The 19060-nt window shown below is 52.2% G+C and overlaps 1 protein-coding gene across 1 annotated transcript in view; it reads right to left on the reverse strand.

Moving 5' to 3' along the window:
* The window catches only part of SOGA1 (suppressor of glucose, autophagy associated 1), an 84623-nt gene that overhangs the window by 47285 nt on the left and 18278 nt on the right, over positions 1–19060 (reverse strand). Inside the window, exons 2-3 of the mRNA XM_010355316.2 lie at positions 12412–12636; positions 2068–2226 (exon numbers count right to left, since the gene is read on the reverse strand). Of these exons, the coding sequence (XP_010353618.2) occupies positions 2068–2226; positions 12412–12636 (384 nt within the window). The remainder of the gene's footprint in view (positions 1–2067; positions 2227–12411; positions 12637–19060) is intronic.

The following is a 19060-nucleotide window of genomic DNA, read 5'->3' on the forward strand; positions in this document are numbered from 1 at the left end:
TAATGATCCTAAACAACCTCATAGGCTACATACAGTTATCACCCTGTTTCATTTATTATTTATTTATTTATTTATTTGAGACGGAGTTTTGCTTTTGTCACCCAGGCTGGAATGAGTGCAATGGCGTGATCTCGGCTCACTGCAACCACCACCTCCCGGGTTCAAGAGATTCTCCTACCTCAGCCTCCCAAGTACCTGGGATTACAGGTGCCCGCCACCACGCCCAGCTAAATTTTTTTTTTTTGTATTTTTAGTAGACACAGGATTTTGCCATGTTGACTAGGCTGGTCTCGAACTCCTGACCTCAGGTGATCCACCCATCTCGGCCTCCCAAAGTGCTGGGATTATAGGCGTGAGCTACTGTGACTGGACCCCTTTTATTTATTTATTTTTTTTTTGAGACAGGGTCTCACTCTGTCTCCCAGGCTGGAGTGCAGTGGTACAATCTCACCTCACTACAGCCTCCACCTCCTAAGTAGCTGGGACTACAGGCAGGCACCACCAAGCCTGCCTAATTTTTGCATTCTTTATAATAGAGACAGGGTTTTGCTATGTTGCCCAGGCTGGTCTTGAACTCTTAGGCTCAAGAGATCTGCCCACCTTGGCCTCCCAAAGTGCTGGGATTATAGGTGTGAGCCACCATGCAGGCTTTGCTTGTTTGTTTGCTTATCCTGATGTCACAGATAAAGAAACTGAGACTTAGAGAAGGGAAGTGGCTTCAGGGTTCCAGCCACATCTCTGCTAAGTACAGGCTGGGTGAACTCAGGCAAGTTGATCCTCCTGGAGCCTCAGTTTCATCACTTGTACTGTGACCTTAAGATGCTTTCAGAAATTGTCTCCCCTTTTCACTATCAAGGGTAGCAGCAGCAAGACGGTGTGAAGAGGGTGCTCTGTGTTATGGGCCAGGCAGTGGGAGCGGGCAGCTGAATGAAGGGAGGGGCTAGCCACCCTTAGCAGCAAACGCCTCCTCTCCCTGCACACTGAGAGGGTATGGCACATCACACCAACACGCCCAGTGGGAAGGATGGCTGGAGGAATGTTCTGGCCTCAGGCTGTGGTGTCTCAGTCCAGGGACATTGGCAGGCTCGCCCTTGGGGGAGGAAGGCAGGCAGCGCCTGCAGCGAGGAGTGTGCCCTGGAAGAATGCACGATCCTCATACCTCATCAGCAGGCAGAGAGCTAAGGCCTGGCTCTGCCTCTAGGGCCAGAAGCCACCCCAGACCATTTGGAACACAGACCCCTGGAACGGGGGGATTCCAGCCTTTAAGGGACACCTAGGTTGATGGTTTCTAGCTGGCATTCTGCAGAACCCCCTCAGCCCTGCATGACCTTGAGGTCATCCCTCCCTCTCTCAGGGGCTGTTTGCTCATCCATAAAATGGGCATGACTGCAACCTTGCTAGCATGAAAATGTTTGAGATAAACTGTCAAGCAGGGCGCATAACACACTGTATACCCAACACACAACAAGAGGAGGAGGTCTGCCGGGGGAGGAACTGGCATGAACAAAGACAGACAGGATTGTGTCTCACGGTCACATTGAGGAAGCACCAATACCCCAGAGACACCGGCCTGAGACCCAGCCCCTGCACTGACTTCACACCAAATGGCAGACCTGGCAGTCTCTTGCAGCCACTCCACACGTGCGTTATTCCTGTTGGTCCTCACAATGACTCAGGGCACCACTGCCCCATTTTACAGGTAAGGAAACCGAGGCACAGAGGGCTGAGCCCCATGCCTGACATTGTTGCATGTTTTCTCAGTGAATCCTCCCACAGTGGCTGTGGTTCTTTGATGAATGACTCTCTCTCGTTACCCTGTGAGCTCCCTGAGGACAGGAACTGGGTGTATTTTGTTCACCATAGTAACCTTAGTGTCCAGCACACAATTTACACAGTAGGGGTGCTCAGGAAATGCATGCTGGAGGAATGAACGAATAAACAACCTTGCCAGGGAGGCATAAGCTGCCCATTTCCCACAAGTGGGGGCTCGCAGAGACGCTGGCTTGTGGGGGCTTGCATACGCCCGCCTGCCCTAGGGTGGCCCTGCTGGATGCATGAAGTCCTCACCTCTCTCGGTCGCTCCAGCTCCGTCTGCAGCACCTGCTTAGCCAGCTCAGTCTCGATGAGCCGCTGACGAAGTTCTTCATTCTCCTCCTCCAGCCGCGCCCGTTTCTTCTCCACCACCTCGAGTTCCTTATGCAGCCGCATGGAGATGTCCTTAGAGACCTGTGCAGGGGTGGGCGAGAGAAGGCTGTGAGGAGGCTGAGGAGAGCCCCCACTGCAAGTCCCATTGACCACCTGACATTCACAGCAGGGCAACCCCAGAGACAGACAGGTTCCTATAGCATCACTGCCACGCTGCAGACGAGCAAACTGAGGCACAAAGAGACCAAGAAACTCATGAAGGAAGCAGCAGAACCAAAACCCAAACCTAGGTACCACAAGCTCCCAGTGTCTGTATCACAGCACAGCCCCAGAAAGCTAGGAAGACCCTATTCTCAGGAATGCCTTTTCATTTACCTGGGGCTTTTTTTTTTTTTTTTTTGAGACAGGGTCTCACTATGTCTTCCAGGTTGGAGTGTTGTGGCGCAATGATGTCTCACTGCAGGCTTGAACTCCAGGGTTCAAGCAATCCTCTCACCTCAGCCTCCCGAATAGCTAGGACTACAGGTATGCATAACCACACTTGGCTAATTTTTGCATTTTTTTGTAGAAACGGGGTCTCAGCCGGGCATGGTGGCTCACAACTGTAATCCCAGCACTTTGGGAGGTCGAGGCAGGTGGATCACCTGAGGTCAGGAGTTCGAGGTCAGACTGGCCAACACGGTGAAACCCCATCTCTACTAAAAATACAAAAAATTAGCCAGGCGTGGTGGCAGGTGCCTGTAATCCCAGCACTTTGGGAGGCTGAAGCAGGAGAACTGCTTGAACCAGGGAGGCAGAGGCTGCAGTGAGCCGAAATCATGCCACTGCACTCCAGCCTGGGCAACAAGAGTAAAACTCTGTCTCTAAATAAATAAATAAAAAGAAACAGGGTGTCACTATGTGGTCCAGGAGAATCTTCAACTTCTGGCCTCAAGGGATCCTCCTGCCTCAGCCTCCTGAGTAGCTGAGATTATAGGCATTAGCTACCGTGCCTGGCTACCTGGGCTCTTCACACTTCCAAAGCCTCTCCCAGCCACCTCTTACCCAGTCCTCACAAAAGCCTGTAGGAGGGCCAGAAGCTTTTCTTAAAGGGAGAAGACTGAGGAGCCGGGTACAGTAGTAGCTCACACCTGTAATCCCAACACTTTGAGGGGCTGGACACGGTAGCTCACACTTGTAATCCCACACTTTGAGAGGCCTGAGACAGGAGGATCGCTTGAGCCCAGGAATTCGAGATCTGCCTGGGGAACATAGCAAGACCCCACCTCTACAAAAAACCCAAAAGTTAGCTTGGCATGGTGGCACACACCAACAGGCCCAGCTACTCAGGAAGCCAAGATGGAAGAATCACTTGGGCCCTGGAGTTCAAGGTTGCAGCGAGCTATGATTGTGCCACTGCATTCTAGCCTGGGCAACAGAGCAAGACCCTATCTCCTAAACACAAAACAAAACAGAGAGGGGATTAAGCTGCAGTGGAAACCCAGAGCAAGATGGGCCCAGACCACTGAATCCCATCTCTGCCAGTGACCAGCCTGTAGTCCTGGGCAAGTCAATTTCCCTCTCTGCACCTCAGTCTCCTCAACTATAAAGTGAACACAGTAATAACAGGATCAAACTTACAAGCCTGACAAGATAATTGAACCAGCTACTGCACAAAAGCCTTGGCCTGGGGCCTGCACAGTGAGTTTTGGGTGACTGGTGGCTGCTGCTCCAAGGAGCTGAAGCCCAGAGAAGGGCATGATGGCTGGAGGTCACAGTGTGACCCTGAGACCTGTATCTAGTTGTCTGGGATGTAGAACAGGCCCGAAATGACAAAGGGCAGGCAGATGTCCAAGTCATCCCTACAGAAAGAAGATAGAGGAGCTGCAATCTCTGATCCTGGTCCAGGACTCTGTAGCAACAGCACCCCATTCCTGGCAGACACCCTCTGTTCTGTTCCCTGCTGGCTGGTTGAGGGAGGTCAGGAAAGGAGGCCTGCAGGGATGAGGATGGAAGGCTCTTCTGAGCTGGGAAATTGCAACCAGACTTCATCACTGTGTAGGCTGGGAACTACTGTTTGGTGAAGACTTACTGCATGCCAAACTCACCCATCTTCACCCCAATCTTACCCCCATTTTACAAGGAAACTGGAGGTCAGAGCAGAAGTGACTCGCTCAGTGTCATGCAAAGCCAGTGTGGGCTGAGCTGGGCTGGAAGCCCCAGGGGTTTGGCTGAGGGGCCGGTATTGCCCAGGGTCTCCCAGAGGTGCCCGGGTTTCTCTAGCAGGAACTCCATGTGGGGCAGAGAGCCCAGCGCCCTGTGCCTGCTGGTCTCGGAAATGACTGTGATGCCTCCTCCCTGCCGGAAGGGAAGAGGGCCCTCCCTGGCTCTGTCTTCTGCCTGGGCCCAAGCCCAGCTCGGCACAGACCCCTTGGCAGTGTATGAGTCAGGCTAGGAAAAACAACGACCGAAAGGAAACCAGGCATGGCCTCTCCCTCCCTCCACTGCCACTGCCTCTTTCTGCCCCTGAGGATCTCGTAGGACAGCCAGGAGCGGGACCACGAGGCTCCTCCCACAGCCTCTCTGGGCACCAGATCTTCCTCATCCATAAGTGGGGAGAACAACCCCTCAGTATCAGAACAAGGGCTTTGCAGATTGGAAAACTAGATTCAAGCCCATTCCAGCATTTACTGGCTATGTGACCCAGTACAAGTTATTTAAACATGGTCCCTGGTTTGGGGCTGGTTAGGTCACCCAGTAAGCCCCTGTCCTGATCAACTCTCCATTCACTCACTCACTCCTCACTCATTCATCCTGCTTAAGCACTTGAGGCAGGAGCGGTGGGGTACAGAGATCAAGGCCGCAGACGTACTTGGCCTCATTCACATCTATGTGTCCCAGCAGCAGCACAGTGTCAGGCACACACTAAGTGCCTAATAAATGCTTGTTGGATGAACAAATAAATCCAAGGGTCCAACAAGTGAAAAGAGAGGGAGATGAACAAGTGAATGACTGAATATACATGGGGAGTGGCGGCTGCCCTCAAATGCCAACTCCACCCACTGTCTGGGAAGGGCTGCACTCCTGGCTGGGGTGAGGGCTCCTCTCTCAAATGAGCTCCCATCTGGGCCAGCTCCTCTCCACCTGCGGGGATGCTGTGTCTCCACCATGTCCTCCACCTGGGGAGGCTACCAGTTCCCATCAAGAAGTCACAATCCATGTGGATTTCTGGATCCTCTGGGGTTCATGAACAACTCTGTGAATTTCATCCCCTCCCATCCCCTCCATGATTCCCCAGTTCTCTTCTGCCCCATTCTCCTTGGAATCCCTTTCCTATTTACTCTCTTCCCCTGATGGCTGCTGTATCAAAAGAAAGCACAGGCCGGGCACGGTGGCTCACGCCTGTAATCCCAACACTTTGGGAGGCTGAGACGGGAGAATTGCTCGAACCCAGGAGACGGAGGTTGCAGTGAGCTGAGATGGCGCCACTGCACTCCAGCCTGGGCAACAGAGCAAGACTTTGTCTCAGAAAAAGAAAAAAAACAAAAACAAAAAAAACCACAACTCCAGGCAGCCAGACTAGGAGGCAGGAGCACTGTGGCCTGGCTTCGTCCCTGCTCCTCAGTGAGCCTCAGTGGTCCTGGGACCCCTCGGCCCTCACAATTGATTCACAGAATCAGTTAGCACATTCCCCGGGCGGGGGGGGGGGGGGTCACCACGTGCTTTTCATCCCATTGGGAAGCACTTTGATTATTATCCCCATTCTGAGGCTCAGAAAGGAAAGGTCACTTCCCAAGGTCACACAGCTAGGAAGGCTATAGAACCAAGGTTTGAAATCGAGTGGGTCAACTCTGAAGTCTCACTCTCAACCTGATCCTGCCGTATAGGCCCAATGCGTGAAAACACATTACATTAACATCAACAATAAAAGTATTAATAATAAACCCCAACAGTGGGCTTACTGTGTCAGGCGCTTGAAGGGCCCCACGTGTCTGTCTCATTTGATCCTCCCAGCTACCCTCAAGGTAGGCGGGTTGAGATGCTAAGGGAGGCGCGGCAGCTGCGGCTTCCGGAAACCAGGGCAAATCCCCAAAGCACAAACAAATGCACTCAGCCATGAAGTCACTGTTTACAGCACTAGGGCCTGGCTCCTGCCAAGTGCAACTAGCAGCCTCCAGTCCCTGCTCCCCAGGCATCAGGCCCCTCGGCTCATGGGCCTCTGTCATCCTGATCCTCAGGGAGAGGGATGGGAGCTCTCACAAAAGAGCAGCCCCTGGCCGGGCATGGTGGCTGATGCCTGTAATTCCAATACTTTGGGAGGTCAAGGTAGGAGGACTGCTTGAGGCCAAGAGTTCAAGACAAGCCTGAGCAAAACAGGGAGACTCCCATCCCTATAAAATTTTTTTAAACAAGCAGCGCATGACGGTGTGTGCCTGTAGTATCAGCCACTTGGGAGGCTGAGGCAGGAGGATCCCTTGAGAGCCTTGAGACCCTTGAGGTCAAGGCTGCAGTGAGGGGTGATCGGCCACTGCACTGCAGCCTGGGTAACAAAGCGAGACTGTTTCAAGAAAGAAAGAAACAAACAAAGAAACAAGGCCGGGCCAAACAAGGCAGGGCGCGGTGGCTCACGCCTGTAATTCTGGCCCTTCAGGAGGCCGAGGCCAGCGGATCACTTGAGGTCAGGAGTTCGAGACCAGACTGGCCAACACGGTGAAACCCCGTCTCTACTAAAAAAAGACAAAAATTAGCTGGGCACGGTGCTATAATCCCAGCTACTTGGAAGGCTGAGGCAGGAGAATTGCCTGAACCCGGGAGCTGGAAGTTGCAGTGAGTCGAGATCATGCTACTGCACTCCAGCCTGGGTAACAGAGCAAGACTTCATCTCAAAAAAAGAAGAAAAAAGAGGCCGGGCGCGGTGGCTCAAGCCTGTAATCCCAGCACTTTGGGAGGCCGAGAGGGGCGGATCACGAGGTCAGGAGATCGAGACCATCCTGGCTAACACGGTGAAACCCCGTCTCTACTAAAAAAAAAAATACAAAAACTAGCCGGGCGAGGTGGCGGGCGCCTGTAGTCCCAGCTACTTGGGAGGCTGAGGCAGGAGAATGGCGTAAACCCGGGAGGCGGAGCTTGCAGTGAGCTGAGATCCGGCCACTGCACTCCAGCCTGGGCAACAGAGCGAGACTCTGCCTCAAAAAAAAAAAAAAAAAAAAGAAAAAAAGCAAGAGCATCCCCTGGCCAGGCAGCATTCTGGACTCCGTGTGGCTGAATCCTCCTACAAACCCCAGGAGGGTTGGAATGTCACCCCCACTCTATAGATGAGGAAACTGAGGCTCAAAGAAGGGAGGTAACCTGCACAGGTCACCTAGGAATTAAACCCAAAGCCAGAACATTTTCTCCAGCAACATCTGTATCTGAGGAAGGGGGTGTGCTCCTCGTGTGTCCTTGGCTTCCTACAGGAGTCGTCTCCTGGTGTGTCCTTGGCTTCCTACAGGAGTCACTTTAGATAAGAATTTAGATCCCAGATTCCCTGGACCTGAACTCCTCGTATCCAGTCTCAGCTCCTGAGGGGTCCTGGGAATCTGCATTGTGAACAAGCTCTCCTGGTGATTTTTATCCATCCAGGGAGGCTGAGATCCTGGCCTACCCTCGCCCCCAGACTACTAGTCTACTACTACTGCCAACCAGTCCTACTAGTCTACTACTACTGCTAGTCCTACTGACGTAAGTATACACAGTAAGTATAAGTTCTTCTGAGCAATAAGAAAACCACAACCAGACCAGGCGCGGTGGCTCACACCTGTAATCCCAGCACTTTGGGAGGCTGACGTGGGTAGATCACCTGAGGTCAGGAGTTAGAGACCAGCCTGGCCAACATAGGGAAACCCCATCTCTACTAAAAATACAAAAATTAGCTGGACATGTGGCACATGCCTGTAAACCCAGCTACTTTGGAGGCTAAGGTAGGAGAATTGCTGGAACCCAGGAGGCAGAGGTTGCAGTGAGCCAAGATCACACCACTGCACTCCAGCCTGGGTGACAGAGCGAGACCCTGTCTCAAAAAAAAGAAAAAAGAAAAAAGAAAAGAAAAAACAAAAAGAAAACCACAACCCAATACATGTTTATTTCCAGACCTAGTATTCATTACTCTCTTCACTTGAATTATTTCATCCTCACAAAAAACTCTAGAAGGGAGGGACTCATTTTATCTCCATTTTCCACACAAGGAAACAAGCTCAGAGATGTGAAGGAACTTACCCAAGGCCACACAGCAAACAAGTGGCACAGCGGCTCTCCACCCCATGACCTCACCCTCCTCATGCTGGGCAAAGGCCCCACCGAGGTTCTGTAGGTCCTGTCAATGGTGAGGACCAGCACAGAGGGAGAGCCTGAGGGTTGGGGGGGGCACTGAGGCCTGTGGTTTTATTCATGACCCCCCACCCCCACCCCACCAATACCCCTCTGCTCCATAAAACCACTGGAGCTCAAAAGCCCTGAAGATTCAGCTGGTCAAAAGCCACATTTAACAGAAGGGGAAAATGAGGCACCAAGCTGTAGGGGCCAGTCAGGACATGGCCCAAGGAGCGGGCAGAGCAAATCGGGGGAGTCCAAGACGATGCCAGAGAAGGCAACATTCTGATAATTTCCCAAAACCCCCTGAACGACCCCAGCACATGGGGCTCAGGGTGGTGACCAGAGGAGTCCATCCAGCTCAGGCCCCAGGCCGGCAGATGAGCTCAGCGCTCCAGCTGCAGGGTGGGGAGGGGAGGGAGGGAAGGAGCAAGAGGGATGCTGATTGGCTAATTCAAATCCCAACAGAAAGGGCCCCTCCTCTCCGCCCAGACTCCGGAGAGCCACACACCCGCTCCCTACACCAGCTCCCCCCACCCTCCTCCCCGCCCCTGCCGCCGCCGCTGCTCTGGCCCCACCCACGGAAGCGCCGCAGCCCTGCAGCTCGCTCCAGGTCCAGCCTCTCCTCCGCCCCTTCCTCATCTTTCTGAAGTCTGACATTTTTTTGTGTCCCTCCCAGAAATCCTCCACTATATAGGCCCAAACGCAGATTCCTCTGAGCTTCTCCAGCTATTCCCTCCCCCTCCCCACCTCCTCCCTCCTGCCTTCCCTCACCACCCCCCACCCCTCCCAACCCAGTGATTGGAATCTGAATATGCCTGGGAGCTGCCCTGTCAAGTAGAGGTACGCTTTGAACTTGGAAACTAACTCACTCTTTTTTTTTTCTTTTAGAGAGAGACAAGGTTTCGCTCTGTCTCACAGTCTGGAGTACAGTGGTGCAATCATAGCTCACTGCAACCTTTAACTCCAGGACTCAAGCAATCCTCTGGCCTTGGCCTCGCGGATAGCCGGGACTATAGGCACTTACCACCACACCCCGCTAATTTTTTTTTTTTTTTTTTTTTGAGACAGAGTTTTGCTCTGTCACCCAGGCTGGATTGCAATGTTGTGATATCAGCTCACTGCAACTTCGGCCTCCCAGGTTCAAGCGATTCATCTGCCTCAGCCTTCTGAGTAGCTGGGAGTACAGACCTGTACCACCATATCCTGCTCATTTTGTATTTTTAGTAGAGCTGGGGTTTCACCATGTTGGCCAGAATGGTCTTAAACTCCTGGCTTCAGGTGATCCATCCGCCTTGGCCTGCCAAAGTGCTGGGATTACAGGTGTGAGCCACCACCCCCAGCCTCTGCTAGTTTTTTTTGTTTTTTGTAGAGACAGGATCTTGCTATGTTGCCCAGCCTGATTTCCAACTATTGGCCTCTAGCGATCCTCCCACTTCAGCCTCCCAAAGCGCTGGGATTCTGGGATTACAGGCATGAGCCTCCACCTCTGGCAGAGACATATCCATTGGTTGTCTCGTGTGTAGAATAGCACTACAATCCCACTGTGCACCAATAAGACCACAGGAGGTGCCAGCAGCTTCCTGGAGCAGGCACTCCTGTTTACTTCCCCTGGCCCTGCTGGCCTCTGAAATCATGGCTCTCCCTGGTCCCTTAATGAAGGTTTTTCTTTTATATTCCACTGGAAAGGCTACAGGGCTTGAGTTTGCCAGTGTCTTCCAACAGAAGGGACTTCTCCCCAGGTAAGTAAGTGTGTGACTGACTCCCATCCTGCTGCTCCCCTGGGTCCTCACAGGGGCCATCTTCTGCCACCTTCCTCTCTACCCCTTCCTGGCTCAGGCCCACTTCTCCCTTAGATCTTCGCTCAGAAGTCACCCCTGCAGGAAGCCTCCCTAGGACCCCATCCCAGCTCCTCCTGTCACTGGATCACACTGGGCTGAGTTCCGAGGGCAGGGGGCCGGGCCTGGGGGCCCCGGAGTTCTCACCACCAGACCAGAGCTTCCGAAGACAGGCAGGGGGACATCCCACCTGCCAACCTCCCACCCACCCTTCCCCTGCTTCCTGAAGCAGACAGCAGTGAGGCCAAGCTGGGAGCTTGAGAGGCTGATGAGCCTGGGCTCTGCCACCAACACACTGAGCGCTCCTTGACTTTGGGCAGGTATTGCCTTTCTCTGAACCTCAGATTCCTCATCAAGAAAACTGAAATAATAATAACAGCTAACATTTCTGAGTCTTTATGCTGGCATTTTACCCACATTCTTTCTTTTTTTTTTTTTTTGGGAGACAGAGTCTCACTCTGTCACCCAGGCTGGAGTGCAGTGGTACGATCTCAGCTCAGTGAAACCTCCGCCTCATGGGTTCAAGTGATTCTCCTGTCTCAGCCCGAGTAGCTGGGATTACAGGCAGGAACCACCACACTCGGCTAATCTGTGTATTTTTAGTAGGGATGGGGATTCACCATGTTGGCCAGGCTGGTCTCGAACTCCTGATCTCAGGTGATCTGCCCACCTCAGCCTTCCAAACTGCTGGGATTACAGGCATGAGCCACTGTGCCCAGCCCACATTATTTCATTTAATCTTCATAGAACCCTGTGACACAGAGATTGCTGCAAACCTATTTTACGGATGAGGACACTGAAACAGGTGACTTTGCTCAAAATAATAAAGTTCAGATATATTGGAGCCAAGATTTAAACCAGGCTTGACCAACTCTAGGCCTTCACTACTTTTCTTTTTTTTTTTAATTTTTTTTGTTTTTTTTGAGACCGAGTCTTTGTCACCCAGGCTGCAGTGCAGTGACACGATCTTGGCTCAGTGACACGATCTTGGCTCACGGCAAGCTCCGCCTCCCAGGTTCACGCCATTCTCCTGCCTCAGCCTCCTGAGTAGCTGGGACTACATGTGCCTGCCACCATGCCCGGCTAATTTTTTGTATTTTTAGTAGAGACGGGGTTTCGCTGTATTAGCCAGAATGGTCTTGAGGCCTTCACTACTTTTCATTAACATAATTAAGGAACCTCTGCCTGGCACCATGGCTCATCCTTGTAATCCCAGCACTTTGGGAGGCCAAGGCAGGAGGATCACTTGAGCCCAGGAGTTTGAGACCAGCCTGGGCAACATAATGAGACCCCATCTCTACAACATATAGAAAAATTAGCCAGGTGTGGTGGTGTGTGCCTGTAGTTCCAGCTACTCAGGAGGCTGAGGTTGGGGGATCCCTTGAGCCCAGGAGGTGGAGGCTACAGTGAGCTATGATCACATCACTGCCTGATGCCTAGGCAACAGAGCAAGACCTTGTCTCTGAAAAAACAAAGAAAAGAAACCTCCATGGAACTGTGCAGGGACAAATTGGAGCCTAGCACCAGGTGTGTGGTTGATAATAAATAGTAGCTTCTCAGCTGGGCGCAGTGGCTCATGCCTGTAATCCCAGTACTTTGGGAGGCCAAGGCAGGCAGATCACCTGAGGTCAGGAGTTCGAGACCGGGCTGGCCAACATGGTGAAACCCTGTCTCTACCTAAAAATACAAAAATTAGCTGGGTGTGGTGGCAGGGCCTGTAATCCTAGCTACTCGGGAGGCTGAGGCAAGAGAATCGCTTGAACCCGGGAGGCAGAAGTTGCCGTGAGCCAAGATCACACCATTGCATTCCAGCCAGGGCAATAAGAGAGAAACTCTGTCTCAAAGAAAAAAAAAAAAAAAAAAAAACAAACCAGTAGCTGCTGCTAGTAGGAAGGATTCATATTATAATATCATTTTGGGGCACCCTTGATAGAAGCCCTGTGGATTCACCAGGAATTCCTACTTAGATGAGGAAACTAAGGCCCAGACAGGTAGTAGAACTTGGCCACGGACACACGGAAGTGACATGCAAGGCCAACCTGGGCCTCACTTAGACTTGTGGTCCCATCCCAGCAACAAGAGCACCCGGGCCCAGGCTGACCTTGACATCCTGCTCCAGACCACGGATAAGCTCGCCGTCCACCTGGCCAGTCTGGGCGGCACGGAGACTGCGGCGCTCGGCTTTGCGCAGCCGGTATTGCAGGATGCGGCAGGTCTTGCTGGCCTGGTCCAGCTGCTGTCGCAGCTCCTGCAGCTGATACACGTCCTCCTCCATGTAGACGTCCCGCATCTCTAGCATCTCAGCCCGCAGCTCCTCAATCTCGTCCTGTGGAGGGAAGGAAGGGTCAGGATACTGGGCCCACAGTAGCAGCTAGGAGGCCTGAGTGCTGACCACACCTAGTGCTGAACGAAGCACAGTGGGGGACCTGGATGTGGCAGGCTGAATGACAGACCTCCAAAGATGTCCATGTCCACATTCCCAGAATCTGTGAATGTTACCTTACGTGGCAAAAGGGACTTTGCAAATATGAGTAAATTAAGGATCCCAAGACAGGGAAACAGAAGCAGAGGCTGGAGGGAGATGCTTTGGTGCTAGAGGAAGAGGCTGTGATGATGGAGGAAGGGGTGTCTCTAGAAGGCAAGGAAAAGGATATTGCCCTGGAGTCTTCCCAAAAAATGCAGTCCTGCCCAAACCTTGACACCTCCAGGATCAGAGGATAATAATCTGGTGTTCTTTTTTTTTTGAGACGGAGTCTCACTCTGTTGCCCAGGCTGGAGTGTAATAGCGCGATCTCAGCTCACTGCAACCTCCTCCTCCCTACTTCAAGCGATTCTTCCTGCCTCAGCCTCCCAAGTACTTAGGATTACAAGTGCCCACCACCACACCTAGCTGATTTTTTTATATTTTTAGTGGAGATGAGGTTTTGCCATGTTGGCCAGGCTGGTCTTGAACTCCTGACCTCAAGCGATCTGCCTGCCTTGGCTTCCCAAAGTGCTGGGATTCATTACAGGTGTGAGCCACTGCGCCCAGCCTGGTGGTCTTTTAAGCCACTAAATTTGTAGTGATTTGTTACAGAAGCAACAGGAACACACTGGGGAAGCAGGAGATGCCATTTAAGAAACATGGATGAAGCCGGGCACGGTGGCTTATGCCTGTAATCCCAGCACTTTGGGAGGCCGAGGCAGGCAGATCGCAGATCGCGAGGTCAGGAGATCAAGACCATTCTGACTAACACGATGAAACCCCGTCTCTACTAAAAATAAAAAAAAATTGCCGGGCCTGGTGGCGGGCGCCTGTAGTCCCAGCTACTCAGGAGGCTGAAGCAGGAGAATGGCATGAATGCAGGAGGTGGAGCTTGCAGTGAGCCGAGATCGCGCCACTGCACCCCAGCCTGGGCGACAGAGCAAGACTCCATCTCAAAAAGAAAAAAGAAATATGGATGAGCATCAACTATGTAAGTACGAGGCCCTGTGCTAAGCGCAGGGGCAGGGAGGGACAGTGGGTCCAGCCCCTGCTATATATTCTGTATGGAGCCCCAAGTTTCACCAGGAAGATACACAGTAAACCAGCAAATAATAATAATAACAAAAAACACCTGGCTGGGCTCAGTGGCTCACATCTGTAATTTCAGCACTTTGGGAGGCCGAGGCGGGCAGATCATTTGAGGTCAGGAGTTTGAGACCAGCCTGGCCAACATGATGAAACCGTCTCTACTAAAAACACCAAAAAAAAAAAAAAAAAAAAAAAAAAAAAAAAAAAAAAAAAGAGCCAAGCATGGTGGTGTGTGCCTGTAATCCCAGTTACTCGGGAGGTTGAGGCATGAGAATCACTTGAACCCAGGAGGCAGAGGTTGCAGTGAGCCGAGATTGCACCATTGCACTCCAGCCTGGGAGACAGAGTGAGACCCTATCTCCAAGAAAAAAATAAAAAATAAAAAAACCTCAGATACTATTAAGTGCTATAAGACAAAACCAAAACGAAACCAAACAACGTGAGTTATATGACAGAGTGATAGGGGAGGGTGCTATGTTAGGGGACGTGATCAGGGAGGCCATCTCTACAAAAGAGACATTTGAGCTGAGACAAGAAGGAACAGCCAGGAAAGCTAGGGGGAGAGGTTATTCCAGGCAGAGGGATCAGTGCGTGGCAAGGCTCAGAGGCAGGAAAGATACAGCAAGGTACAGCAAGGTGTGTGTGTGTCAAGGTACAGCAAGGAGGCCAGGGCAGCTACTGGGTTAATTTGAGGCTGAGGAAACTGACAGGAGTCAACCACCTGGGGCTTTGAAGGGCAAAATAGAATCTGGGTTTGGGGTTCGCTTGTTTTGAGATGGGGTCTCACTCTGTCACCCAGGCTGGAGTGCAGTGACAAAATCTCAGCTCACTGCAATCTCTGCCTCCCAGGCTCAAGCCACCCTCCCACCTTAGTCTCCCAAGTAGTTGGGACCAAAGGCACACAACCCCACATCCGGCTAGTGTGTGTGTGTGTGTGGAGAGACAGGGTTTTGCCATGTTGCCCAGGCTGGTCATGAATTCCTGAGCTCAAGCAATCTGCCCAGCTTAGCATCCCAAAGTGCTGAGATTACAGGCATGAGCCACCATGCCTAGCCTGGGTTTGGGTTTTAAGCAGAGAGGGTAAGAGTATGACCTCACTTCCTCAAGGCAGCTTCTGCTACCGCTGTCATCAGCTTCCAGCTGTTCCTCACTTCTCCTTTGTAATCGTTATTAGCAAATCTGCAATTCTATGTTTAATAGTTTGTCTCCCAGCCAAACCATGAGTACCTGGAGGCCATCCCATTTGGCCTAGCAGGCAGTAGGCTCCCAACAAATATTAACTGAATGGGTGCATGCATGTTTAGTTAGGTCAAAAACAACAAAAAAGACATACCAATGTGCAACAATCATTAGATACTAAGTGGGGAGGGAAGTAGAATTACGCAGAAGAAATGCATAATTATTATGTCTCATACAAATGTGCAAACCCAGTCACAAATGGGAATAATACTTACTCTTAGTGTGACCGAATGATTTAAATAAGACTGTATACTAAGAAGGGAAACTGGCCAGGTGCGGTGGCTCACGCCTCTAATCCCGGCACTTTGGGAGGCCAAGGCAGTCAGATCGCCTGAGACCAGGAACTCAAGAGCAGCCTGGCCAACATGGTGAAACCCTATCTCTACTAAAAATACAAAAATTAGCCGGGCATGGTGGTGGGCGCCTGTAGTCCCAGCTACTCGGGAGGCTGAGGCAGGAGAATCGTTGGAACCTGGGAGGCAGAGGTTGCAGTGAGCCAAGATCATACCACTGCACTCCAGCCTGGGCAGCAGGGCCAGACTCTGTCTCAAAAAATAAAAAAAGAGAAACAGAGTCACCAGGGATGAATGACCTGCTAAAAGCACCCCTGAAGAGCCAGGGGAAGCACCAAGGATGGCGGTGATGGAAGCAGGGGTTGGGGGGTCCAAGGGTCAAAAAGGCCTCTGCGGGCCCTGGAGAGGGCAGATCTGGAGAGCCGGATTCCTCAGCCCTCCCTACCTGCCTTTCCCCAAAGGAAATGGAAAGGAAGGGACTGGGAAGTGGGGTCTCATATTCCTCCCTCCTCATGCTGCCACTGGGAGGAGGGAGCGTCCACTCTGCTCCCGTCAGAGGGACACCTCTGGCTTCTGTCCGAGCACCCCTCACTATACCCCTGCTGGGGCTGGGAGGAAGGGGGGATCTGACCTTGTGCCTGGGAAAGGAACAAACATGGGGGTCTCTCTCTTCATTCCTGCCTGCCCAGAGGGCGAGGACAGCTCTGGTCTTCCAATGGTCAGCCTGGTAAGATGGCTCCCTGTGAGGAAGGGGGTATGGCTGGGGTTGCCTCTGCCCCCTGAGGCTGGATGGATTTAATTCAGGGTCAGGGTTAGGGAGCCCTACCCTCCAGGCTAGTTCTCAGAAGCTGGGGAGGTTTTCCTGCCCATTGGTTTGACTCCTGGGGCTGCAGAGGAACAGTCACTCGGCCAGGCCCCCCCCACCCCCATCCTCATAGACACACAGACTCACCACCCCACCAGCACACCACGTGGACAGAACCAGGGTGGAGAGGAGGAAGTGGAACAGTAAATGATCACACCAGTTAAAAAATGAGGAAGTGAAGGATCCACGCGCTGTTTCAGGCAGCCGATGCAGGAAGCATGAAGGAAAGAGAACTCAGGAAGTGCAAGCCAGTCGGGTAAATCCAGACTAGGCCAGCCCCCAGAAGGATCTGTGTTCAAATCCTAGCCATGCCGATCACCAGCACCTCACTTATTCTCTCTAGAAAGTTAAAATGACAGGATATGGTGATGGAAAGAATATGAGGGTCTGAGTGGGCCCCAAGCTCCGGCTGAACCTAGGGGAAATGCACACAACCCTATGATGCTGGGCTACATTAACAGATGCATGACATTCAGATCACGGGAGGTGACGTCTCTCACATAGATCACACCCACAGCGCTAGAGTCATTTTTGGAAATCACTTTTTTTACCTTTTAAATAACTGATTTTCTTATTTATAAAACAGGGCAGGCCGGGGGCGATGGCTCACGCCCGTAATCCCAGCACTTTGGGAGGCCAAGACCGGCAGATCACGAGGTCAGAAGTTTGGCCAACATGGTGAAACCCCATCTCTACTAAAAATACAAAAATTGGCCGGGCGTGGTGGCTCAAGCCTGTAATCCCAGCACTTTGGGAGGCTGAGACGAGCGGATCACAAGGTCAGGAGATCGAGACCATCCTGGCTAACATGCTGAAACCCTGTCTCTACTGAAAAATACAAAAAACTTGCTGGGCGAGGTGGCGGGCGCCTGTAGTCCCAGCTACCCGGGAGGCTGAGGCAGGAGAATGGCGGGAACCCGGGAGGCGGAGCTTGCAGTAAGCCGAGATCGCGCCACTGCACTCCAGCCTGGGCGACAGAGCGAGACTCCGTCTCAAAACAAACAAACAAACAAACAAAAAAAACAAAAATTATCCGGTTGTGGTGGTGCACGCCTGTAATCGTAGCTACTCAGGAGGCTGAGGCGGGAGAACTGCTTGAACCCGGGAGGCGGAGGTTGCAGTGAGCTGAGATCATGCGACTGCACTCCAGCCTGAGCAACAGAGCAAGACTCTGTCTTGGAAAAAAAGCAAAGTAAAATAAAATAAAATAAAGCATTGGCATAGCACAATGGCTCACCCCTGTAACCCCAGCACTCTGAGAAGCTGAGGCAGGAGGATCACTTGAGCCCAGGAGTTCAAGATCAGCCTGGGTAACATAGTGAGACCTCATCTCTACAAAAAATAACAACAACAACAATAGTAATATATTACATCCAAATAGGCCGTGACTTTAAAAATGGCTATCACTGGCCAGGTGCAGTGGCTCACACCTGTAATCCCAGCACTTTGGGAGGCTGAGGCGGACGGATTACCTGGCCTGGTAGTACACCTGTGGCCCCATCTACTTGGGAGGCTGGGGTGGGAGGACTGTTTGAGCCCAGGAGGTTGGGGTTACACTGAACTATGATTGTACCACTGCACTCCAGCCTGGGCAACAGAGCAAGAACCTGTCTCTAAAAAAACAAAAAAACTAAAACATGATCATAGAGACAGTTGTGAAAATAGAGAAAACAGGCCAAGTGCAGTGGCTCACGCCTGTAATCCCAGCACTTTGGGGAGGCCGAGGCGGGCGGACCATTTGAGGTCAGGAGTTTGAGACCAGCCTGGGCAACTTGGTGAAACCCTGTCTCTACTAAAAATACAAAATTAGCCAGGCGTGGTGGCAGGTGCCTGTAATCCCAGCTACTGAGGCAGGAGAATTGCTTGAACCCAGGAGACGGACGGAGGTTGCAGTGAGCTGAGATCATACCACTGTACTCCACCCTAGGCGACAGAGCGAGATTCTGTCTCAGAAAAAAAAAAAAAAAAGAGAAAGGAAATATAATCCGTGCATAATTCCAATACCTGAATCACAGTGGCTCTCAAAGTACAGTTCCTGAACCAGTAGCATCAGCATCACTGGTAAATTTGTGAGAAATTCTCATGTCCCAACCCAGACTTGCTAAATCAGAAGCTCCTAGGGTGAGCCCCCCAAGAGATTCTGATGAAGGGCATTTCCTTCTAGCCTTCCCCGCTACCCCCGCTAAAAGGGCAAGAGTCAGATCTCTGAGGACAAGTCGCCAAGCCAGGGCCTGACACAGAGCAGGATCTCAGTAAGCATCCTCTGAATAAGTGAATGAATGAATGATAGTTCTCACATGAGCAGCTGTCTCCCCAGGGCCTGCCCTTCACCACAGTCAATTTGTGACAGCTCAAGATGTTGCATTCACGCCAGTTCCATCTCTCCAGGGGGGCCTAGGCCTCTCGGGGGGCTAGTCCCAGCTGCAGGCAGAATGCCCGTCAGCCCCTGCTGGCACGGCCCCACGTGAGAGGGTGAGCTGACAAAGGCAGGCTTGTGGCCCCAGGCTGGGTCTGCAGGGACGTGGGCGGGAGAGGCTGCCGAATGCAGGACTTAGGCAGGGGCGCTGAGCTTTCAGGGCCCCAGGTGGGGCTAGGAGAGGGGCTGCTGGAGCTTGGGGAGGGGACCCAGAGGGCAGGCCCTTGTTCTGCTCCAGAGATTCACAGTCCTCAGGGAGCCTAAGAATGCTCTGGGGCTCTGCGGTCACGCAGTCTGGGCCCCCATCCCAGGAGAGCTCTCCAGTGACAGATCCAACTGAAGGAGCTGGGGGTGGGAGGCCCTGGGAGGTGGGGGTGAGGAGCA

Source organism: Rhinopithecus roxellana, chromosome 13 (genome assembly GCF_007565055.1).
Source record: "Rhinopithecus roxellana isolate Shanxi Qingling chromosome 13, ASM756505v1, whole genome shotgun sequence".
In the NCBI taxonomy this organism is placed as follows: Eukaryota; Metazoa; Chordata; class Mammalia; order Primates; family Cercopithecidae; genus Rhinopithecus; species Rhinopithecus roxellana.